At 55.1% G+C, this 23,528-nt stretch overlaps 2 protein-coding genes across 3 annotated transcripts; one reads left to right on the top strand and one right to left on the bottom strand.

Moving 5' to 3' along the window:
• Positions 1–449: 449 nt before the first annotated feature.
• Positions 450–13,349, top strand: CATSPER1 (cation channel sperm associated 1). Of its 2 annotated transcripts, none has more exons than XM_055094542.2 (12): positions 450–4,231; positions 6,725–6,937; positions 7,908–8,021; positions 8,144–8,291; positions 8,602–8,693; positions 8,833–8,976; positions 9,160–9,223; positions 9,398–9,470; positions 9,587–9,647; positions 10,897–10,972; positions 12,636–12,750; positions 12,894–13,349. In XM_055094542.2, the coding sequence occupies exons 1-12, from the start codon at positions 3,409–3,411 to the stop codon at positions 12,918–12,920; spliced, it is 1,950 nt and encodes a 649-aa protein (XP_054950517.2). In that variant the 5' UTR covers positions 450–3,408; the 3' UTR covers positions 12,921–13,349. The 2 variants fall into 2 exon arrangements, with proteins under 2 accessions (XP_054950517.2, XP_003828705.3); XM_003828657.4 differs by having other exon boundaries at positions 450–4,624.
• A 728-nt stretch (positions 13,350–14,077) lies between these two features.
• CST6 (cystatin E/M) lies at positions 14,078–20,993 on the bottom strand. The gene is made up of 3 exons (XM_034933062.3): positions 17,537–20,993; positions 16,876–17,001; positions 14,078–16,511 (listed from the first exon to the last, which is right to left on the bottom strand). Exons 1-3 carry the CDS (start codon positions 17,774–17,776, stop codon positions 16,428–16,430), a joined length of 450 nt encoding a protein of 149 aa, XP_034788953.1. The 5' UTR covers positions 17,777–20,993; the 3' UTR covers positions 14,078–16,427.
• Between the last annotated feature and the right edge of the window lie 2,535 nt (positions 20,994–23,528).

Here is a 23,528-nt window from a genome sequence, read left to right as displayed (position 1 = left end):
TTTTAAAACATTTTCAAGTGAGCGAGTCTTTGTTGAATAAAGGCAAACGTTTTGCTCCATTATTACTTTTCATCTCCAAGAGTTTCTGACACCAGTGCCTCTCTGTGAAGAAAGCAGTGTGTTGTGACAACATCAGGTTTTTGTTTGTGGTTTTGTTTCTTTCCAATCCAAGAACAGTAAAAATTCTTATGGAGCTAACCACTGATTTGAACCATCAGTATAAATGCCGAGGTAGTTCTTCCAAGACAGACTTTTTGATGATTCCTGATATGAAATGACATTAAATCTATCTTGGCTTTTTGTTTGTTTGGAAAAGCTGAAACATTTTCTCGATGATCATGCTGACCATTTACAGATCTTACTAGTGCTATGGCGTGGTAAGCAGTCACCATTTTATTGGTGAAATAAGTTGACTCATCAGCCAGGATAAAGATCATGTTGTGGCCGGGTGTGGTGGCTCACGCCTGTAATCCCAGCACTTTGGGAGGCTGAGGCGGGCGGATCATGAGGTCAGGAGATCAAGACCATCCTGGCTAACATGGTGAAACCCCATCTCTACTAAATATACAAAAAATTAGCCGGGCGTGGTGGCGGGCTTCTGTAGTCCCAGCTACTCGGGAGGCCGAGGCAGGAGAATGGCGTGAACCCAGGAGGCGGCATTGCAGTGAGCCAAGATCGCGCCACTGCACTCCAGCCTGGGCGACAGAGGGAGACTCTGTCTCAAAAAAAAAAAAAAAAAAAAAAAGCAAGTTGTTTTTCAGTTTATTATCAAGAAAACAAAAATGAAAACCTGTTCAGTATCAGAGATCATGTCATCAACATGTGAGGTTGTTGTTCTCTCTCAGGGTAGAGTCTTCTCTTTTTCTTTCTTTCTTTCTTTTTTTTTTTTTTTTTTTTTTTTTTTGAGGTGGAGTTTCGCTCTCGTTGGAATGGTGTGATCTCAGCTCACTGCAATCTCCGCCTCCTGGGCTCAAGCAATTCTCATGCCTCAGCCTCCCAAGTTCCCAAGCAGCTGGGACTACAGGCGCACACCACCACATCCAGCTAATTTTTTGTATTTTAGTAGAGACAGGGTTTCACCATGTTGCCCAGGCTGGTCTCAAACTCCTGAGCTCAGGTGATCCACCCGCCTTGGCCTCCCAAAGTGCTGGGATTACAGGTGTGAGCCACCATGCCCAGCCCACACAAATTGTTTCTTTGTCTGCTGCTGGCAACAGATAGTGAGCTCCTTAAAACAGGAGCCGTGTCTCTTTCATCACTGGGAACCCAGCAGCCACTATGGACATGGCTCTGACCAAGCACTCAAGAAGCTGAGACCCATAAGCTTCCAGAAGAGCTGCGCTGTGCACATATGAATTCAGCATACAGGGCAAGCTCTGCAGTGGATTCCAGGAGGAAGACAGGACAGCATGAAGGTTACAGATACAGACTTGGAGTGAGATAGCACTGACGGTAAGTTTTCATTCATCAAGCAACTCATTTATATTCTCTGAGCCATAGCACCTTTGTCTGTCAAATGGGGATAAACAATATCTACCATGTGGGGCTATTGTGAGGATTAAATTTAATGTGTATGGGCCGGGCACGGTGGCGCATGCCTGTAATCCCAGCACTTTGGGTTGTCGAGGCGGGCAGATCGTTTGAGATCAGGAGTTCGAGACCAGCCTGACCAACAGGGTGAAACCCCATCTCTACTAAAAATACAAAAGAAGTTAGCTGGGCGTAGTGGTGCACGCCTGTACTTTCAGCTACTTGGGAGACTGAGGCAGGAGAATTGCTTGAATTCAGGAGGTGGAGATTGCTGTGAGCTGAGACCATGCCACTGCACTCCACCCTAGGCGACAGAGCAAGACTGTGTCTCAAAAAAAAAAAAAAGAAAGAAAGAAAACAAAATGTGTATGAAGCAATCCTCAATAAATGATGGCTGATAGTTTAATTTTGGTAATAACCCTAAAGGGGGGTTCCAAGATCAAGAAGAGAATAATAATGCCAATTAACATGTATTGGCCAGGCATGGTGGCTCACACCTGAAATCCCAGCACTTAGGGAGTGCGAGTTGGGTGGATCATTTGAGGTCAGGAGTTCGAGAGCAGCCTCGTCAACACGGTGAAACCCCGTCTCTACTAAAAATACAAAAATTAGCTGGGTGTGGTGTGCACCTGTAGTCCCAGCTACTAGGAAAGCTGAGGCAGGAGAATTGCCTGAACCCAGGAGGCAGAAATTGCAGTGAGCCAAGATTGCACCCCGGCACTCCAGCCTAGTGACAGAGTAAGACTCTGTCTCAAAAAAAAAAAATTAGCTGGGGTGGGGTATGGTGGTGGGTGGCTGTAATCCCAGCTACTCAGGGGGCTAAGGCAGGAGGCTCACTTGAACCCGGGAGGCAGAGATTGCCATGAGTGGAGATCATGCCGCTACACTCCAGCCTGGGTGACAGTGAGACTGTCTCAAAAAACAAAAACAAAAACAAAAAAAACATGGGCTGGGCGCAGTGGCTCACACCTGTAATCCCAACACTTTGGAAGGGCAAGGCAGGCGGATCACGAGGTCAGGAGATCAAGACCATTCTGGCTAACATGGTGAAACCCCGTCTCTACTAAAAATAGAAAAAGTTAGCTGGGCGTGGTGGTGGGCGCCTGTAGTCCCAGCTACTTGGGAGGCTGAGGCAGGAAAATGGCATGAAGCTGGGAGGTGGAGGTTGCAGTGAGTCAAGATCGTGCCACTGCACTCCAGCCTGGGCGACAGAGCGAGACTCCATCTCAAAAACAAACAAAGAAACAAACAACAACAACAATAACAACAAAAACCATGTATTATGCTGTTAATATAAGGCTTACATATCTTAACTTTTTTGATCCTGTGGGCTAGGTATTATTATTCCCATTTTACAGAGGAAGAAACTGAGGCACGGGAAAGTTCAGCAACAAGCCCAAGGTCACACACCTACTTATGAGGGAGTCAGGCAGTCTTCACCCCAGAGCCAGCTAATCTCTAGATGGGACTGAAGACTGGACCACTTGGACCATTTTCTTTCCAACAACAGGGCTAAAGTAGCTGATGAAGCCATGGCGCCCCCATGGACTTCTTTGTCCAGCTTTGCCAGTGACCTGTGAGGTCACCTTGGTCTAGTCCTTCCCTTTTCTTGACCTCGGTTTCCTCATTTACAATGAAGGAGTTTGACACAATAATTCTTGATTCCGAACTATAGCCCAGGAAGAGGCATTTGGGAATGAGGCCCTGGCCTGCTGGTGACATCATAGAGGGGAGAGTTCCACGAGAATAGTCAGGCCTTTCTGGAAGCCCAGTGCCACAGTCTGCACTGAGCTTGGCTCAGGAAAGAAGGGAAATCCAGGCGGGGCCTGTTGGGCCCAGGTCTTGAGCTCTTTTGGCTCCAGAGTTCCCAGCACAGTCATGGATCAAAACTCAGTGCCTGAAAAGGCTCAGAATGAGGCAGACACCAATAACGCAGATAGGTTCTTTCGCTCTCACTCATCACCCCCACACCACAGGCCAGGCCACAGCAGAGCTCTCCAACATTACGAGTTGCACCATCACGGCGTGCCCCACCAACGTGGTGAATCTCACCACCCTCCGGAGTTCCAAGACTTCCACGACCAAGCCTTGTCCTCCCATGTCCACCAATCTCACCACCACAGCGAGGCACGGAATCACGGCAGAGCCCATGGCCCCACAGGCTTTGGTCTGGCTCCCTCTCAAGGCGCCGTCCCCTCCCACCGTTCCTACGGTGAGGACTACCATGATGAGCTCCAACGTGATGGCAGGAGGCATCATGATGGGTCCCAATACAGTGGGTTCCATCAGCAGAGTGACTCCCATTACCATAGGGGGTCTCACCATGGCAGACCCCAATATCTCGGTGAGAATTTATCCCACTATTCCTCTGGCGTGCCCCACCACGGTGAGGCTTCCCACCATGGTGGGTCCTACCTCCCCCATGGACCCAATCCCTACAGTGAGTCCTTCCACCACAGCGAGGCTTCCCACCTTAGCGGGCTCCAACACGATGAGTCCCAGCATCACCAAGTCCCCCACCGTGGCTGGCCCCACCATCACCAAGTCCACCACCATGGCAGGTCCCGTCATCATGAAGCCCACCAGCATGGAAAGTCTCCTCATCACGGAGAGACCATTTCCCCTCATTCCTCTGTGGGGTCCTACCAGCGTGGGATATCTGACTATCACAGCGAGTACCACCAAGGTGATCACCACCCCAGTGAGTACCACCATGGCGAGCATCCCCACCACACACAGCACCACTACCACCGGACCCACCGGCACCGAGACTACCATCAGCACCGAGACCACCACGGCGCCTATCATTCCAGTTACCTCCAGGGCGACTACGTCCAGAGCACTTCCCAACTCTCTATCCCACACATGTCCCGGAGCCTGATTCACGATGCCCCCGGCCCTGCTGCTTCTCGTACAGGAGTCTTCCCCTATCACGTAGCACACCCACGGGGCTCGGCTCACAGCATGACTCGGTCCTCCAGCACAATCCGCTCACGTGTCACCCACATGTCCAAAAAAGTCCATACCCAGGATATCTCCACCAAACATTCAGAAGACTGGGGCAAAGAAGAAGGGCAATTTCAGAAACGCAAAAGTGAGTCTTTGCTGGGCCCCCCATGCCAACTCCTGCTGCCTGGCGCAGGATCCAGACCTGATCTCGGCCCCGCACTGTCCTTCCGCAGATCGTAAGGCCCTACCCTCCTGCACAGGTCCCCCACTGGCTATTCACTCTCCTGACTGTTCATGGTCCCATCTTTTATTCCTTGAATTATGCACCTCTTTAGGCCATGAGGTGTTTGTTCATTCAGTCACTGCCTTATTTATTCATATGTCCACCAGTCAAACATTGATACTCATCCAATGTGGGTGTGTGGCCTGCCTGGGCCATGGCAGCATGGGGAAAAATTCAACACAGTCGCTGCCCTCGAGGGGCCCAAGACTAGGGGTGGTCACTTAGCTGACCACAGATCATCCTGTGCTTGGGGCCTGCCCTCAGAACATTTACCACGGTGGATCCTATCTGTCCAGATTTCTCCCACTCACCTGTGAGCTGCTTGAGAACAGAGATTAGGAACTAATGCCTGAATGAGGGCCTTATTGGAGGGCAAGGAGGGACCATGGCCTTTAGCTCATACGCCACCAAACTTTCTTCCTAGTAGTTCAATAAACATGACAACAGGCCAGGCGCGGTGACTCACGCCTGTAATCTCAGCACTTTGGGAGGCCGAGGTGGGTGGATCGCTTGAGGTCAGGAGTTCAAGACCAGCCTGGCCAACATGGTGAGATCCCATCTTTACCAAAAAAATACAAAAATTAGCTGGGCGTGGTGGTGCAACCCTGTAATCCCAGCTACTTGGGAGGCTGAGGCAGGAGAATCGCTTGAACCCAGGAGGCTGAGGTTGCAGTGAGCCGAGATCGTGCCACTGCACTCCAGCCGGGGTGACAGTGCAAGACTCCGTAGAAAAAAAAAAAACAAAAAACAAACAAATAGGCTGGGTGCGATGGCTCACATCTGTAATCCTAACATTTTGGGAGTCCAAGGTGGGTAGATTGCTTGAGGTCAGGAGTTGGAGACCAGCCCGGCCAATATGGCAAAACCCTGTCTCTACCAAAAAAATACAAAAATTAGCCGGGTGTGGTGGTGCGTGCCTGTAATCCTGGCTACACAGGAGGGTGAGGCAGGAGAATCTCTTGAAGCTGGGAGGCGGAGGTTGTAGTGAGCCGAGATCACGATACTGCACTCCAGCCTGGGCAACAGAGCGAGACTCCATCTCAGAAAACAACAACAACAACAAACAAAATATGACAACAGTCTCAGGAACAAGCAGAGAGGGGCAAGTGTGTTATTAAATGGGGACAGGAAAGGCAGCCCAGAGGAGGGAACATTTCATCAGGACCTGAAAGGGAGAGGATAAGTTTACCAAGAGGATGGGATGATGAGGAGGGTGGGTTTTCCATATGTAAGTTGCCACGTGAGCAAAGAAAGGCATGGAGGCATAGGAGTGGGAGCCCTCAGGATCCCCAGAAGCCAACTGCAAATCCCCAACAGGCTGGCCCCTGCCACAGAAGGCACAGGACCAGCCTGTTGGGGATTTGCTGGCCAGGCTGGTCTCGAACTCCTGGCCTCCAGTGATCCGCCTGCCTCAACCTCCCAAAGTGCTGGGATTACAGGTGTGAGCCATTGCTTCCAGCCACAATTATGCCCATTTTAAAGACAACAAAACTGAGACATAGAGCAGTAGTGAAGTCGCGCAGCTGCTTACGCAGAGCTGGAGACAGCCTGGGAATCCGGGCTTGTGTGAGGCTCATGCTGAGGAGAGAGAGGGCACTGGGTGCTGGGGACAGCCCTGAGCGCACCCCTGTGTCCCTGCAGAGTGGTACTTCATGGCCTTGGACTCCATATTCTTCTGCATCTACGTGGTGGAAGCCCTGGAGGCCAGGAGTTCGAGACCAGCCTGGCCAACATGTTGAAACCCTGTTTCTACCAAAAATACAAAAATTAGCCGGGCGTGGTGGCAGGCACCTGCAGTCCCAGCTACTTGGGAGGCTGAGGCACGAGAGTTGCTTGAACCCGGGAGGCAGAGGGCCAGCAAGCAGGCAGGAGTGACCATGGACGCTGAGCCAGGCTGGGGGGTGCCTGGGACCTCGTGTCCCCTCTTGCACACACTTGACTTTCTGGCCCTGTTCCTTTCAGCCGGCCGGCTCCAGCGGACCCGCAAGAAGGGACACTCTACCAATCTCTTCCAGTGGCTGTGGGAAAAGCTAACCTTCCTCATTCAGGGCTTCCGGGAAATGATCCGGAACCTGACCCAATCCTTGGCCTTTGAAACTTTCATCTTCTTCGTCGTCTGCCTCAACACCGTCATGCTGGTGGCCCAGACCTTCGCTGAAGTCGAGATCCGGGGCGGTAAGAGCCAGGGAGTCCTGTTCCCATGGAGAAGCCACCGATGCTCTTCCAGGACCTCCATGGGCCTGATCCAGTGCCGGGCGGTTTATAGGACTCAGCTCACTTGATCCTCACCCCTGGGAAGTAGATGGCCTTACCCAGTATTAGAGAGCGTCTCAGAAAGACCCCGCTGAGGCCGGCCCGAGACAGAAGGACCCGCTAGGCGGGAGGCGGTGCTGTTCGCGCCGCAGCCACTAGGGAGCGCATCTGCTCCAAATGTGCTGCTGAGGGCGGGCGGGCGCCTGGAGCCCGAGCTTCGCGGAAGGGCCGGGAGCCCGAGAAGGCCCTGGAGGGGCGAGGGTGGAAGGTCGGGGAAGGCTGGGCCCTCCAACGCCGTGGAGCAGGGTGAAGGACAGGAGCTGCCCGGCTCGCTGTCTCAGGCTCCATTCTAAGCACTTCGCTTGTGTTCATGCATTTAACGCTCACAACTCTATCAAGTGGACTTCAATTATCCCCATTTTATTTTATTTTATTTTAGACGGAGTCTGGCTCTGTCACCCAGGCTGGAGTGCAGTGGCGCGATCTCACTGCAACCTCCGCCTCCTAGGTTCAAGTGATTCTCCTGCCTCAGCCTCCCAAGTAGCTGGGACTACAGGTGCCCACCACCATGCCCAGCTAATTTTTGTATTTTTGGTAGAAACAGGGTTTCACCATGTTGGCCAGGCTGGTCTCGAACTCCTGGCCTCCAGTGATGCGCCCGCCTCAACCTCCCAATGTGCTGGGATTACAGGTGTGAGCCACTGCTCCTGGACACAATTATCCCCATTTTAAAGACAAGAAAACGGAGACACAGCAGTAGTGAAGTCGCGCAGCTGCTTACGCAGAGCCGGGGAAAGCCTGGGAATCTGGGCTTGTGTGAGGCTAATGCTGAGGAGAGAGAGGGCACTGGGTGCTGGGGACAGCTCTTGAGTGCACCCCTGTGTTCCTGCAGAGTGGTACTTCATGGCCTTGGACTCCATATTCTTCTGCATCTACGTGGTGGAAGCCCTGCTCAAGATCATCGCTCTGGGCCTCTCGTACTTCTTTGACTTCTGGAACAATTTGGGTGGGTGCGGCCGGGGCCAGGCTGCGTGTGTTTAGTCTGGGGGAGGCTCGGGACGAGAGAAGGATGGGGAAGGGGGCGCTGGCGTTGGGAGCCCGCCAGACTCAGGCACCCCGTGCCCTCAGACTTCTTCATTATGGCCATGGCCGTGCTGGACTTCTTGCTGATGCAGACCCACTCCTTCGCCATCTACCACCAAAGCCTCTTCCGGATCCTCAAGGTCTTCAAGAGCCTGCGGGCCCTGAGGGCAATCCGGGTCCTGCGGAGGCTCAGGTCAGTGGCCACGGCTCCCACCTGGGGTGGGGACTCCAAAGGAAGAGGGGACACAGACCGGGGCCCCCAAGAAATCCACTGTGACCTGCTCAAGGGATGGGGGCGCAGGAGGCTGCTGACCCCAGCCTGCTTCTGCCTTCTGTCATGCACTGGAATCAGCCCCTTCATTTTTCCAGAGAGGGGCCAGGACTCACCCAAGTCACCAACAAGTCAGGAGCCTCCTGCCTTCAGCGCCAGCTGTGGCTGCTGGGCAGAGACACACACCCCCGCCCCTCACCGATGACTCAGTCCCCGCTCCTTCTGCCCACAGCTTCCTGACCAGCGTCCAGGAAGTGACAGGGACCCTGGGCCAGTCCTTGCCGTCCATCGCAGCCATCCTCATCCTCATGTTTACCTGCCTCTGTATCCTGGTGCTGCAGGGGCTGGGGTGGGGGCCTGAGGGGCTGCGGTGAAAGGGGTGCGGGGAGCAGGGATGGGGCAGGACGAGGGGCGCTGGGGTGGGGATAGCACTGGAGAGCTGAGTTTGGCCCTGAATAGCCAGTCCTCTTCTCCGCGGTCCTCCGGGCACTGTTCCGCAAATCTGACCCCAAGCGCTTCCAGAACATCTTCACCACCATCTTCACCCTCTTCACCTTGCTCACGCTGGATGACTGGTCCCTCATCTACATGGACAGCCGTGCCCAGGGTAGGGCAGGCCCCAGGCTGCAGGGAGGGCCGGGGATTGGTGGGGTGGACCGGCCAGGGCTCAGTGACCCCATCGGCAAAGTGGGGCTTCTGATGCCTGCATGTCGGGGTGTGGGAAGGGAGCAGGTCGTGGTTGGGGGTGGCGAGCACAGCCTGACTGTGCCCTCTGGCCTGCTCCCCCTAGGCGCCTGGTACATCATTCCCATCCTCATAATTTACATCATCATCCAGTACTTCATCTTCCTCAAGTGAGGACTCACCCCTGCTCTGCTGCCCAGCACCACCCGCACTTCCTCCTCTCCCCTGGGACCCTTACCCCAGCCCTCTCACCCTGGTCATGCCACGCTGAACCCACAAGAAGTACCGGGTGCCCCTCTCCTCTGGCCTCCTCGCTGAGGGCACACCCCTGTCCCTCTCCCCAGCCTGGTGATTACTGTCCTGGTGGATAGCTTCCAGACGGCGCTGTTCAAAGGCCTTGAGAAAGCGAAGCAGGAGGTACCGAGTGGGGTGGGACAGGTGGACCAGATCAGGAAGCTGGAGGAGTGAGGCCAGGGGCCTCCAGGGTTGAGCAGGCCTGGGACTCTGGCAGATCTGAGGCCTCTTCTTCCCAGAGGGCCGCCCGGATCCAAGAGAAGCTGCTGGAAGACTCACTGACGGAGCTCAGAGCTGCAGGTATGGGCCTGGCCCGCCCTGGCCCCACCTGCCCGTCCGCAGTGGGGGCCAGTCTCTCCATCCCCCTAACCTCCTTCCACAGTCACAGAATTCCAGACTCAGTTTTAGAGTTTTAGAATTTGAGACTCAGGAGGACTTTAGTCCAGAGGACCCTAGAACAATCCTCCCAAAGCCAGTTAAACTGCTTGTCAAGTCTTTTTTTTTTTTTTTTTTTTTTTTTGAGATGGAGTCTTGCTCTGTCACACAGGCTGGAGTGCGGTGCTGCAATCTCTGCTCACTGCAACCTATGCTTCCCAGGCTCAAGCAATCCTTCCATCTCAGCCTCCTGAGTAGCTGAGACTGCAGGCATGCGCCAGCACACTCGCCTAATGTTGTTGTTGTTGTTGTTGTTTTTGTATTTTTTAGTAGAAATGGGGTTTCACCATGTTGGCCAGGCTGGTTTCAAACTTGAACTCCTGACCTCAGATGATCCTCCCACCTCAGCCTCCCAAAGTGCTGAGATTGCAGGTGTGAGCCACCACACCTGACTGTGCTTGTCAAATCTTAAAAGACCTACTTGGGGCCGGGCACGGTGGCTTATGCCTGTAATCCCAGCACTTTGGGAGGCTGAGACGGGCGGATCACCTGAGGTCAGCAGTTCAAGACCAGTCTGGCCAACATGGTGAAACCCTGTCTCTACTAAAAATACAAAAATTAGCTGGGCATGGTGGTGGGCACCAGTAATCACAGCTACTCGGGAGGTTGAGGCGGGAGAATCACTTGAACCCGGGAGGCAGAGGTTGCAGTGAGCCAAGGTTGTGCCACTGCACTCCAGCCTGGGCGGCAGAGTGAGATTCCGTCTCAAAAAAAAAAAAGAAAAAAAAGAAGTTCTAATTGGCCAGGCCTAAGTTACCTGTCCTTGAAGCTGGGGGTGGGGGGGTGGGGTGGGGCTAACTTCAGCCAGAGGACATGGACTGAAAGGGGGTATCCCTGAAGCTGGAGGTGGGGCTAACCTCAGCCAAAGGACATGGACTGAAAGGGGGTAGAAGTGATTTGTTCCTCAAGACAATTGGGGCACTTCTTCCAGAAGTGGGGTGGGTGCTAGACGGGCAAACAAAGGGAACTGCATCGTGCTGCATGCCCGGAGAAGCAACCTCCTGGAGCAGCCTGGCCAGAAACTCCATTAGCCCTTATCTTCCTGACACATGGGGTTCCTCTGCCTCCTCTCCAAATCCAGGCCTTGACCTCACCCTTCTTTCTCTACATCCAGAGCCCAAAGAGGTGGCGAGTGAAGGCACCATGCTGAAGCAGCTCATCGAGAAAAAGTTTGGGACCATGACAGAGAAGTGAGGAGACAGGAAGGGAGCGAGGCCTGGGGTCTGAGGGTGAGGCCTGGGGGCCTGGCTGGAGGGCTGGAGGGAAAGGGACATTGCCTGCCCCTCTAGAAGGGGATGGAGCGCTAAGGCTTGTGGATGAGCCTGTGGGTGCAACGAGGAGACCCTGGGTGGCTTCTGCACATCCAGAGGTGTGTGTGCCACCTGGCTAATCCCAGCAGCAGGGGTGCCACCCATTCCTTCACCCCAGAACCATCCCCAACCTTTGTCAAGTCTGGGCCCTGTGAGGGCTCCAGGGACCCAAAGAGGACACAGATTCAGCCCCTGCCCATAAGGACCCCACCTCTAAAGACCTGTGTTGGGCCATGGAGAATGAGTAGACTTCAGCCAAGTGGAGGGATAATGAGGCGGTTGGAGGAACAGCTTAGATCAAGGCCTGGAGGTCCGATGCTCAACCTCCATTCCTGTCTACTTGAGTGGCCAGCTGGGCCAGGACATCTGGGGACTCATGCTGTCCCCATGAGAAGGATCTCTGGGGAGCCAGGCCTGGGAGCACCAGGAGCCCTGCCCGAGCCTGGTAAACCCTCATGTATCTTTCTCTTTTTTTCTTTTTTCTTTTCTTTTTTTTTTTTTTTTTTGAGACAGGGTCTCACTCTGTCACCCAGGCTGGAGTGCAGTGGCACCATCTAGGCTCACTGCAACCTCCGCCTCCTGGGTTCAAGCGATTCTCCCACCTCACCCTCCCGAGTAGCTGGGATTACAGGTGCATGTCACCACACCCAGCTATTTGTGTGTGTGTATATTTTTTTAGTAGAGACAGGGTTTCACCATGTTGGCCAGGCTGGTCTGGAACTCCTGACCTCAAATGATCCACCTGCCTTGACCTCCCAAAGTGTTGGGATTACAGGCATGAGCCACCGCGCCTGGCCTCTCACTTATCTTTCAAACTCAGCTCATTGACGCTGCCTCCAGAAGTCTTTCCAGGTCGCCAGCATCAGGCGAGGTTTCCCTCCTCTGGGCCCCTCAGAACCCAATTTCATGCCTCAAAGTGTCAGCAGCTGTCTGGCTCTGAGGGCAAGCTGTCTCTCATTCATCTCCATCTCCTCGGAGTACCTTGCTGTGTTCATTGTTTCCAGTGTTCTTTGATGAATGGGTTGACAAGATGGCGGGGAGGGTGTGAATGGGACAATGGGTAATGTGGTGGGCAGATGAGTGGGTGGAGGGACAGGTGGGTGACTGACTACACAGCATGATGAAGGTGTCAGTGGGTGGGTGGGGGGTGGCTACAGGGAAGAGCAGGTGGGTGGAGGGGGAGGTGAGTTGTGAGTGGCTGGAGGGCCGGATGGGTGAGTGACTGGATAAGGAGGTGGGTGGGTGGATGGGCGGATGGTCGAGTGGGCGTATGGGGAGGAATGGGGCAGACGAATGGGTGGGTGGAGGGATGGGTGGTTAGGAAGATAAACAATTAAAGCCAGAAGCCTCTGCGCTACAGGCAGACTTGGGCTCTTTCTCATATCTGGAAAAGGAGACCTCCTGGAAATGCAGGTCTGCAGTCATATAAATTTTGTGGGGAGGAGGCAGGCAAGAAGAGCCTCTGGGTGGTTCTGGGGTGCAGTAGGCCCAGCCAGCAGGTCAGCCCAGCCCCTGTCTCTGCGACCCCCCCACCCACCCGCAGGCAGCAGGAACTCCTGTTCCATTACCTGCAGCTGGTGGCAAGCGTGGAGCAGGAGCAGCAGAAGTTCCGCTCCCAGGCAGCCGTCATCGATGAGATTGTGGACACCACATTTGAGGTGAACCAGGCAGGAGCGGGAAGGGGCCGGCGAGGGGAACCCCAGGGGCTTGTAGCCAGAAATGGCTCCAAGTAACTCCCATGGGGATCGGGGAAGGCAAAGTCTGGCTCATTCACCCACCAGTGCCCCACTCACCCCTGCAGGCTGGAGAAGAGGACTTCAGGAATTGACCCCAGGAGGACACCAGATACAGACTTCAGCCCCTGGCAGTCTGCCCACCTGGGTGCACTGGGACGGGTCCCCAGATCTGCTGGAATGATTGTCCGGGCCCTGCAGAGTAGGGGCCCCAACAGAGTTTTTAAACCCCAGGAGGCTCCATGTCCTCACTGACTAGGCCAAGGCGCAGGGAAGGGAATTGGTGCGCACACACGAACGAGTGTGTGCCCGTGTTGCATGTGAAAGGAGCTGCTCTTGGATCCCCTCCAGCCCTACCAGCGCCCACATGCTAGCTCAGCCCAGCAGGGCATTAGCAGCAGCTGGAGGGATGAGGCAGAACGTGGGCTGAGCTCAGGTGCCGGCGGTGCCGGGAGGGCCGAGGAGGCAGTAACCCTGCTTTGGGGAGGAAGGCCCATCTGGCCCACAGGTCAGGAGAAAAAGAATAGGCCTGAACACCCCCGGGTTACCAGGGCCTGGGGGCCCAATAGGCTCTAGGAATGGGGACTCAGAGCCCAGGAACTCAATCCTACCAGGACCCTCAGCTCCAGTAGAAGAGCACCAACTGGATGGGGATATCATGAACCCAGAGGTCGGAGGTCATTGCCATATCCTGCCCTTTCTGGGGTCAGACTCTAGAGCCCCACTGAGGGGAGGTGGAGTCGGGGCTGCTCAAGTCCTTCTGGCCTCAGGGCAAGGGGTGGGCAGGGATGTGTGGAGGACCCTGCTGCTGGGAGAGGGAAGCAGGGAATGAGGCTGAAGGCTGCGCCCCATTGCCTGCTCTAGGACTTAGATGACCTCCCCGACTGATAGCCTGAGCCTAGGCTGGATGTCCAGAGCCCCTGTCCCCATGGCTGGGGGTGACAGTGGGACACTGGCCTATGCTGGGTGCTGGAGACCTAGCACTGAGTCAAGTTCAAGCCTCGCTCTGGCCCCAGGGGTCTCTCCTTAAGTGGAGGGTTTTCCATTATCTACAACAGCCATCTCACCTCTAGTAGAGGCGAATCCAGGGTGCAGTTCAGGCCGGAGGGAGTCAGGAGCGGGAGCTGAAGGGCAATAGTTTTTTGCCAACCCTCCCATCTCTGGACCAGACCAGTCAGTGCTGGAGCTTCCAGCGTCCCAGGACAGAAGAAGCACCTCCCCTCCCTGGTCTGGCAGAAGGCACTGGCTGGCCCAGGGCCCAGGGCCCAGGAATAGACTATGCGGAGGAAATGCCATCTGGGATTTGGGCACAGATTCCAGGGGCGGAGAGGTCACCGGGCAGGTGTCTCTGGGCCTTGCTTCTCTCCACCACCTCACACATTCATTCAACAGGCATTTCCTGCCACCCACCCTGTGCCTGCCCCATGCTGGGAGTCCCTGCTTGGTGGCACATGGGAGCCCTTCCAAGCAGCAGGCCCCGCACACACCCTGGGCTGTCTGAGCTGCCACATCTGACAAGCTTGAGCAGAAGCAGGGCTGGATGTTGTCTCCTGGGTCCCCAGCTCCTGTCAAATGCCACCCCTCAGCTTCTCACTCCCAGGTGGGACCCAGGGTCTACTTCCCGTTTCCCCGTCTCTACCCCAATCTGGCCTCCAAAGGCCGACAGCAGGGCCTGGGAGCTGGGGCTGCTGCTTATTAGGCCCCAGCCTTGGGCAGGGGACCAGGCAGGCACGGGCAGGGGACCAGGCAGGCACAAGCAGGGTGTGAGGCCTTGTCAGAAAGGAAGGACCGTGGGATGCTCTCCGCAGCCACTGCAGTGCTGCCTGCCTGGGCCTGATGGTGCCTATACCTAGCGCCCCCAAGGCCCATATCCCAAGTGTGGGTGTGTGCTTGTGCATCTGAGGAACCTCTGGGTGTGGCATGTGGGTCCTTGGGTTGTGTTTGAGTTTTGTGTGTACATCTCCAGGTTGTTTCTCTAGGGTGTGTTGCTTCTGTGCTCATGAGTTGCTAGGCTGTGTTTCTCTGGGTATGCATGTGATATCTGCCAGCATCTGAGTGTGTGCTCTGGGTGTCTGTGTGTGTATGTCTGGTGTGTTGTGCTTTGGGTGTGTGCGTGTGTATATGTATGGGGGGGGTATGAATTGCAGCCATAAATTCAGATGTGCAAATGTTGCAATGCTGTTTTCTTTCTTTTTTTTATTTTTAATTTTTTTGAGATGGAGTCTCGCTCTGTCTCCCAGACTGGAGTGCAGTGGCGCAATCTCGGCTCACTGCAACCTCTGCCTCCTGGATTCAAGCGATTCTCCTACCTCAGCTTCCTGAGTAGCTGAGATTACAGGCACCCGCCACCACACCCAGATAATTTTTGTATTCTTGGTTGAGATGGGGTTTCACCATGTTGGCCAGGCTGGTTTTTTTTTTTTTTTTTTTTTGAGATGGAGTCTGGCTCTGTCGCCCAGGCTGGAGTGCAGTGGCGCCATCTCGGCTCACTGCAAGCTCCGCCTCCCGGGTTCACACCATTCTCCTGCCTCAGCCTCCTGAGTAGCTGGGACTACAGGCACCCGCCACTACACCCAGCTAATTTTTTGTATTTTTAGTAGAGACGGGGTTTCACCGTGTTACCCAGGATGGTCTCGATCTGCTGACCTCGTGATCTGCCCGCCTCGGCCTCCCAAAGTGCTGGGATTACAGGCGTGAGCCACCGCGCCCAGCCACCAGGCTGGTCTTGAACCCCTGACCTCAGGTGATCCATCCACTTCAGCCTACCAAAGTGCTGGGATTACAGGCGTGAGGCCGGCTGCAATGCTGTTTTCTTTAAATGACATTACATTGAATCTGTCCCCTCACCCCTCCTGTGGGCACTAGACAATCTCTGTCCCTCTACGGCTCCCAGTCTAGCCCCTTTCAGGCGTCTTGCCCAGGGCAAGGCAAGAGAGGCGTCCTTGTGGCGTGGAGCCCACAGTGTGGACTGAGAGGCACTGTCCTAGCCTTCATGGTCTCTTGGCCTGCAGGGACTCTGCCATCGTTGGGCCACATGCAGGTGGAGGAATCTTTATAGGCTGGGAGCTCAGTGTCCTGGGTGAGGACACTGCCTGATTGAAGCCCCCCATGCCACCCATGAGCTCCTCCTGGGGCTGAGTGGGAGCAGAGCACAGACTCCTCCTCAGAGTGCTCCCAGGCAGCCGGCCCTGTTCTTATCTCAGGCCATCGCCCCTCCTCTGTGAGTCTGCCCCCACCCCTGACCTCTGAGAATATTGGGAGTCTCTGGCTGTGTGTGGGGGCTCTAAGGTTTGTTCCTCTATGCCTGTGATGCTGGGGTGTTTGGGGGCTCCACATTTGGAGGCTCAGCCCTGCACCTTCAGCACTGTCTGGGCTGGGACAGCAGCAGCTCTGCTGCAGGTGGCAGGGTGACCTCTCAGCTTGGGCTGGGGAGCTGGCAGCTGCCAGAAGTGGGAGTGGGGGATGGGGGCAGAAGCGAAGCACTTGGAAGAAACCAATGCAAGAAGCAGCACTGGCCATTTATTGTGACAGATATGGCCCATGGACCTGAAGTGCCCTCCACCATGGCCCCAAACCCAATGGCCTTCGCCCTCGGGGACTTATCACATCTGCACACAGTTGTGCTTTAGGAGCTGAGAGGAGTTCTGCCAGGGAACCACAAGGACCTCAAAGTCACAGCGCAGCTTCTGTGGAGGGAATATGGGGGAGAAGGGGGGTGAGCCCAGCCTCGACCTGTCTCCTCCCAACAGCCAGCCCTCTGCCTGCCAGGCCGCTCCAGGCCAAGAGAGGGACAATCACTGACCCAACGGATGTCAAGCTGCATGTCTGGGGCTAGACTCCAGATCTTGGTAGCCAACTTCCCCATTCCCGAGGGAAGCCCCAGCTTCCTTTCTGCACCCCATCTTGGCCCAGAGGCTGACTCATCCAGAAGGACGACAGGTTCAGCCAGACATCTAGACATCTACGTGTCCAGCCAAACCAGTTCGGGATGGACAACCTGAGTGCCTGAGGCTCTGGGGAGGGCTGGGGCTGGAGGAGCCCAGCTGTTACCTCCTGCTGCGCCCCTGCTGCCAGGGGGCAAGTGGTGAGGTCGACGTGGTCTCCAGTGACCCTGGTCTTGCGGCAGTCTGTGCTCCCCATCTCCATCGTCAGGAAGTACTTGATGCCGGCCACCAGCTGGGGACATAGGGTAGGGGCAGGTCAGGGGTCTTGACCCTTGATCGTCACTTCTCACCTCTTGATATATTCTCCTGTTGCCCCCAGGCACTCAGGTGGGGAGAGAGGGAGAGGGGATGATTCAGACGGGGGGGTGGGGGGTGGGGGGTGGGGGAAGTTCTGGTGGGGATGGAGGGTGGAGAGGCCTGGAGGCTGAGCCCCACCAGCAGCCTTGGCAGACATCAGACATGCCCCATCTAGGGAGCTGCCCACTGTCCCCACCTGCCTTCCCTCCTCCCCGATCCACCCCATCAGGGCAGAGACTAGGACCAGGCAAGCCAGGAAGGCAGGTAGTGCAATACAGGGTTTAATTATGTCTTTCCTTGAAATTTAGATGGTTGTCCATCGTGGAGTTTTAGCATTAATTCGATTTTTAAAATATTGCATGAAAATATCCCGATTGCGCTTTTAGGCCCCCTTCATGCACGCTGGGGCAGCGCCTGTTGCCTCCCCTATCTGGGGCGGGTGTCCCCTCCCAGCACCCCGCCCGCCGCACCTGGCTCTGCGCCTTGATGATGTGCGTGTCTCGGAAGTAGTAGATGCTGTTGCTGCCCATGTTGTAGCTGGCCACGGCCGCCTGCGCCGCCTTCTGCACCTGCGGGTCGTTGGGCGACAGGTCCCGGAGTTCTCCGACCATGCGCTCCTGCGGCCGGGCCCGGGCGTCGCGTGGCAGCGCCAGGAGGCAGAATGCGACCAGGGCCAGGCCCAGCGCCAGCGGGAGGTTCGAACGCGCCATGGCCGTCAGTGCCGTCGGAGCCCTCAGAGCCGTTGAGTGCCGAGCCCGCGGCCGCGCAGCTTTTACCCGCTGGGCCGCCCCGCCCGACGCCCGCGATGCGCCCCCGCGGCCCGGAGCTGGGGCGGGGCTCGAAGTTGCCGGGGTCCTGCGAGGTTCAGGGAGCCCAGGAGGCCGAGGGGGCGGCGCGCACCCGCGTGCCAAGACGCTTCCCTGCCCTCCAGGACACACCTGGCCCGGGGAGGGAGAGGACAGCAACAGTCCCCAGCAACAAGTGCCAGTACAGGGACGGTTCACGGGAGGGCTCTCCAGAATGAACTACCAACCGCAGCTCTTCGTGGGCTCTTACTGTTGCCACCATTTCCTAGCTGTGTAACCTCGGAGAAGTCACTTAACCACTTGCTGCCTCAGTTTCCTCTTCTGTACAATGGGTGTTATGAGGATTCAGTGAGCTGAAACAGGTAAAGTTCTTAGAAGAGGTCTGGTGCTGGATAAACAGCAGGTGAGTAGGACACATTACTGCTCAGCGCTGCCTGACAACCTTCCTGGAGCGCGAGTGACTAATGTTTCTACCTGGCCAGGCACCTAGGCATGCTTGTAATTCCAGCACTTTGAGAGGCCAAGGTGGGAGGACCACTTGAGCCAAGGAGTTCAAGTCAGTGAATCGTGATCTCACCACTGCATTCCAGCCTGTGCGACAGAGCTACACGCTGACTCAAAAAAAAAAAAAAAAAAAAAAAAAAAAAAAAAGAAGGCCGGGCGTGAGGGCTCACACCTGTAATCCCAGCACTTTGGGAGGCCGAGGCAGGCAGATCACTTGAGGTCAGGAGTTCAAGACCAGCCTGGCCAACATGGTGAAACCCCGTCTCTACCAAAAATACAAAAATTAGCCAGGCGTGGTGGTGCACACCTGAATTCCCAGCTACTCAGAAGGCTGAGGCAGGGGAATTGCTTGAACCTGGGAGGCAGAGGTTGCAGTGAGCCAAAATGGCACCACTGCGCTCTAGCCTGGGCGACAGAGACTCTGTCTCAAAAAAAAAAAGAAAAAAAGAAAAAAAATAGTTTCCACTTTACAGAGAAGGGAAAATGGATTTGCCCAAAGACACCGGCAGGAAATAAATGGTGACACTGGCTTGTGTGTGCTGACAGTCTAAGTCAAATCTGTGGTCTTAAACCAGACTGAGCCCACAGGACACAAACTGCCCAGAAGGAGGGGGTGTCAGTCATGTCAGCTCTGCCATCTTACTGACGGCATTGCTTTGGGCAAGTCCCTCAACCTCCCACACAGAGCCTCCGTGCCCTCGTCTGAAAGACACCTTATCTCCTAAGTTTGTTCTGATATTGATGTTTCGAATCTGGCTGTCCCGTGGATACAGTGAGCATGTGCTGGAGGTACCAGCAAACAAGGCCCATGACTGTGTTTTTAAAGACTCCAATAATTGCCAGCTGTGGTGGCTCACGCCTGTAATCCCAGCACTTTGGGAGGCCGAGGTGGGCAGATCACTTGAGGCCAGGAGTTCGAGACCAGCCTGGCCAACATGGTGAAACCCCATTGTAGCCCGCACGGACCTAGGGGGACTGAACAAAGCCGGGCAAACGTGGGAATAAAAGACAAGAGACAAAAGAGTATATTTGGAAGAAGGGGTCAGGGGGCACCTTGCCTCTAGTGGACAAGGGCCCTGAGCTTTACACAGCCCTCTGTATGTAGTAGGCAAAAGAGATAGCGAGAAAGGGGGAGGGTGATTGTCGGGTATGTCAGGTAATTGTCGGTCAGCAGTTTGGTTCACAGCAGGCTTGTGAGACTGCATCCTTTGAACAATAGGTGCTAATTTTCTCAGTAGATAACTTCAGGGACCCCAGTGCCAAGGAGTGAGGCCCTCAGCAAACCTTTTGGTGGCAGGGCAGTGGGAGTTTGTCCACATCCTGCATTCGTGATAAACAGGTGGCTGTTTGATCATATAGCCTTCAGCGGAATGCTGAGTTGGTCACAATCCCTTTGGCCCTTTCGGCTCCCAACACTCCATCTCTACTAAAAATACAAAAATTAGCTGGGCGTGGTGGTGCACACCTGTAGTCTCAGCTACTTGGGAGGCTGAGGTGGGTGAATCAATTGAACCTGGGAGGCAGAGGTTGCAGTGAGCTGAGACGGCACCCACTGCACTCCAGCCTGGGTGACAGAGCAAGACTCTATCTCAAAAAAAAAAAGACTCCAATAATTAATTGATTATTATTAATAGGTGGTGATCTATTAATCACACGGTAGCTCACACCTGTAATCCCAGGACTTTGGGAGTCGGAAGCAGGAGGATCACTTGAGGCCAGGAGTTTGAGACCAGCCTGGGCAACATAGTGAGCCCTCGTCTCTACCAAAAAATCTAAAATAAATTAGCTGTGCATGGTGGTGCACGCCTGTGGTCCCAACTACTCGGGAGGCTGAGGTGGGAGGATTACTAGAGTCTGGGAGGTCGAGGCTGCAGTGAGCAGTGATGGTGCCACTGCACTCCACCTGGGTGACAGAGCAAGACCCTGTCTCAAAAAAAAAAGGAACAGATGAAAAGCAGTGTTGAAGTAGTCAACGCAAGAAAAGTCTGGATTTTGTTGAATTTTTTTTTTTTTTTTTTTTTTTTTTTGTGACAGAGCTCTGTCAGCCAGGCTAGAGTGCAGTGGCGCTATCATAGCTCACTATAACTCGACTTCCTGGCTTCAAGCTATCCTCCCATCTCGGCCTCCCAAGTAGCTGGGACCACAGGCGCATGCCCCCATGCCAGGTTAATTTTTTTTCACACCTGGCTAATTCTTAAATTTTTTTGTAGAGATGGGGTCTCACAGTAGTGCCAGGTGGGTCTCGAATGCCTGGCCTTAAGAGATCACAAGATCCTCCCACCTCAGCTTCCCAAAACGCTGGGATTACAGGCAGGCCTTGGAATTATTTGTCTGCATTTTAGAGTTCAGTGTAGTTTGTATTTGTAATTCCATGTTGCTGGGGGGCAGGGGCTTATTGTCCCTGGGGCACTAAGATCTTGCAGTGCTTAGAGCCTCCAGGGGCTTCACTGGGGCTTGGAAGAGGTGCTAGGTCACAGTACGTAAAGAGCAGCTGGCAGCTGTCACTGTGATGGATATTGTATGTAGGCATCCAGCGTGTCACCCTCCCTTCCTGATTCTGGGCCTTAGAATCCCAGGACCACAAAAGGAAGTGATTTCCCACACAGAGACCTAGACCACAGCGGTCACTCACTGCCCAGGGCAGCTGCCAGCCTGCTACCCACCTCACTTCCTCAGCCCAGCTGTGGAAAACCAACTCTGCCATCTTCCTGGGATTCCAAGGAACCGTCACAAGTTCCTGGCGGCCTCAGGTGTCTGGCTTAAAGGGACAGACTCCAGTTTGTGGAAGTGCTGGCCGAGCTTGAGTTGATCAGGAGGATGACGCCTGGCCAGGACTCTGAGCTGAAAGCCTGGGAGGGGTAGAGGAAGAGTCCCAGGATCGTGCCACAGGGGCGAGGTGGGAGAGGCAGCTCCCCTGGGCCTGCTGTGTCATCACTTGGAGCTTAGCCATGGCCACAGGTACCTCCAACAGCTCTCTCAAAAACTAGCCAAGGCCTGTCTGCCACTCACCAAGGGCACCCACTCCACCTGCCTCTGCTTTGTGCTGATGCCAAGGACTTTTTTGCAGTACAACCTAGCAATTTCTGAGGACTTTTCACCCACTGATTCTCACAAGCACCCTGAGGGAGTACACATTATCCTCACTTTGCAGATGAAGAAGTTAATCGGAGAGGTCGGGACACTTGTCTAAGGTCACACAGCTAGAAGTGGTATCTTGGTAAGAAAAGGTGGGGAGGATTAACAATGGTAAGAACTCTTGCTGTGTGCCAGGCCTTGCGCCAGGGATTCAATATATGTTCTTTCATTCCCATAGCAGCTCTGCACAGACAATGATTATTATCTCTTCCTACAAGGAGGAAATGGGAGATCAAAGGGGAAAGGTTAGTGGTGGGTCCCGGTGCATGAGTCCTGGGCTGCTCCACAGGGGTTTGAGGTCTGCTGTGCATGGTGTAGGGGTTGTTTCTTGCAGATGGGGTGTCCCTGAGCAGACTTTCCCAGGGCCTGACTCCATCCCGTCTGGACCACTCTGGCTTCCAGGAGGTTTGCGCCAAGCATGAGCTTGAGGTCAGTCAAATGTACTGGCCACAGGGCAGAGCCTCCAGTTTTGCAGTGGCCCAGACATCCCACCCCAGGTTTTCCACAGCACCCATCTCTTGCCCCTGGCCTGATGGGTAGAGATGACCAGGGCAGGTTCTTGACATCTCCTTCCCTCTGGGATCAGGCTCTCCAAGGCTTTGATGCTTCCCCCAGAACCCTCTTCCTTGAACCTTCAGTTGGGCAGAGGATATTGCCCTCCCCCCAGGGCTCTGTAGCCCCATATCCTGGAAAGGAGATCTTTCAGCAAGGAAACCTGTAATCCAACAGGGATTAAAGCTCCCCTCTGGGGAGGAGCGCTCCTAAGCGCCGCTGATTCACTGGTTGAATCTTCACAACCCTGTATCAGCTGGCAGAGGAGGCTGTAGCTCAGGGGAGTGAAGCAACTTGCTCCAGATCGCATGGGGAGCAAAGCCCCAGAATCGGGCCTGGCTGGCTCTTCAAGGCTGCCACCAGTCAAGGTTGGGAGTGACAGGAAAGAGCCCTGGTCCCCACAGGGAGGGGCCAGCCTGGAAAGGGATCGACAGTCACAAGCACCTGCTGGGAGCCTTCCATGCTCAGCAGGCTGCCGGGGGCAGGGCTTGTGGTGGTCCAGGTAGCCTCCCCCTACTTCCTTTCTGGGGGCAGCAGGAGCCCTTCGGGACCCCAGAGTGCATGGGCTGGGTTCACATCAAGTTCTAGGCTGGCTCTGAGCACTCATGACTAGACCAGCTGAGGGGGTCAAGCTCTGGCTGGGTGTGATGGGGGGATGGGGTCAGTATTTGCTGATTTCTGGGCCCACCTATGTCCCAGGCTAGTGGGTGGCCAGGCATGTCCTGTTGGACACCACGGGCTGACACTGAGACAACCTGACTCATACCCCTCACCAGCCAGGTCTGCTTTCTGCGCCAGCATTCCAAGCCGTGGTCCCTTTGTCCTGCTGGCTGAGTCGGGCTGGATCTGAGAGGCCACACTGTCACAAGGTACATTCTAGATGCCCTTTGTCTACTGCTGTCCCAGGACAGAGCCAAGAACTTGTGTGGGATGCAATATGGAGTCCTGATAAAGGGTTTGTGGCCTGCCACCTGGTATATGCACTGCCTGTGCCCCAAGGGAGAGGTGAGAAGGCAGGTTCCAGTCCCTTCTATGGCAAAGCCTGTGGGTGAGCCGGGAAAGGCAGACGACAAGGAAATAAAGCAGACAGCATGAGCCGCAGGCTTCCAGCAGGGTCCCAGTGCCACAGCCAGGCGAGGCCAAACCAGGAGGCCAGCGTGGGCAGGAGCCCAGGGAAGGGCTTCGTGGAGGAGGAGTCTCCATGACCTCACAGAGCACCAGCAACAAGCTGGCAGCATCAGGGCTGAGGTGTGGTGAGGCCGGAGCCCTGCAAAGCCCCCACCTAAGCACACAAGGCCTGCGACAGCATCATAGCATGAGGGTCAAGGCTGAGGGGACTTAGCCGGGAAGACATCAGAAACAGTCTGAAACTCAAGAGAGCCCTCGTGACCACCTCAGCCGGGACGCAGACCAGCAGCCTCCCAGGAAGCGGCTTGAAGCACAAGCTGGGCCCTGCTGCAGTCAC

This window comes from Pan paniscus, chromosome 9, assembly GCF_029289425.2.
Source record: "Pan paniscus chromosome 9, NHGRI_mPanPan1-v2.0_pri, whole genome shotgun sequence".
Classification (NCBI taxonomy): Eukaryota; Metazoa; Chordata; class Mammalia; order Primates; family Hominidae; genus Pan; species Pan paniscus.
This window is presented reverse-complemented; position numbering and strand designations above follow the sequence as displayed.

What these genes read in the sequence shown, in the direction of transcription:
- CATSPER1 (XM_003828657.4), top strand. Translation starts at nt 3,409, where the DNA reads ATGGATCAAAACTCAGTGCCTGAAAAGGCTCAGAATGAGGCAGACACC. An exon ending in CGGGTCCTGCGGAGGCTCAG is followed by an intron (nt 8,292 to 8,601) that starts GTCAGTGGCCAC and finishes TTCTGCCCACAG; the next exon opens with CTTCCTGACCAGCGTCCAGG. An exon ending in CCTCATGTTTACCTGCCTCT is followed by an intron (nt 8,694 to 8,832) that starts GTATCCTGGTGC and finishes CTGAATAGCCAG; the next exon opens with TCCTCTTCTCCGCGGTCCTC.
- CST6 (XM_034933062.3), bottom strand. Translation starts at nt 17,776, where the DNA reads ATGGCGCGTTCGAACCTCCCGCTGGCGCTGGGCCTGGCCCTGGTCGCA. An exon ending in TCATCAAGGCGCAGAGCCAG is followed by an intron (nt 17,002 to 17,536) that starts GTGCGGCGGGCG and finishes CTATGTCCCCAG; the next exon opens with CTGGTGGCCGGCATCAAGTA. An exon ending in CAGCAGGGGCGCAGCAGGAG is followed by an intron (nt 16,512 to 16,875) that starts GTAACAGCTGGG and finishes TTCCCTCCACAG; the next exon opens with AAGCTGCGCTGTGACTTTGA.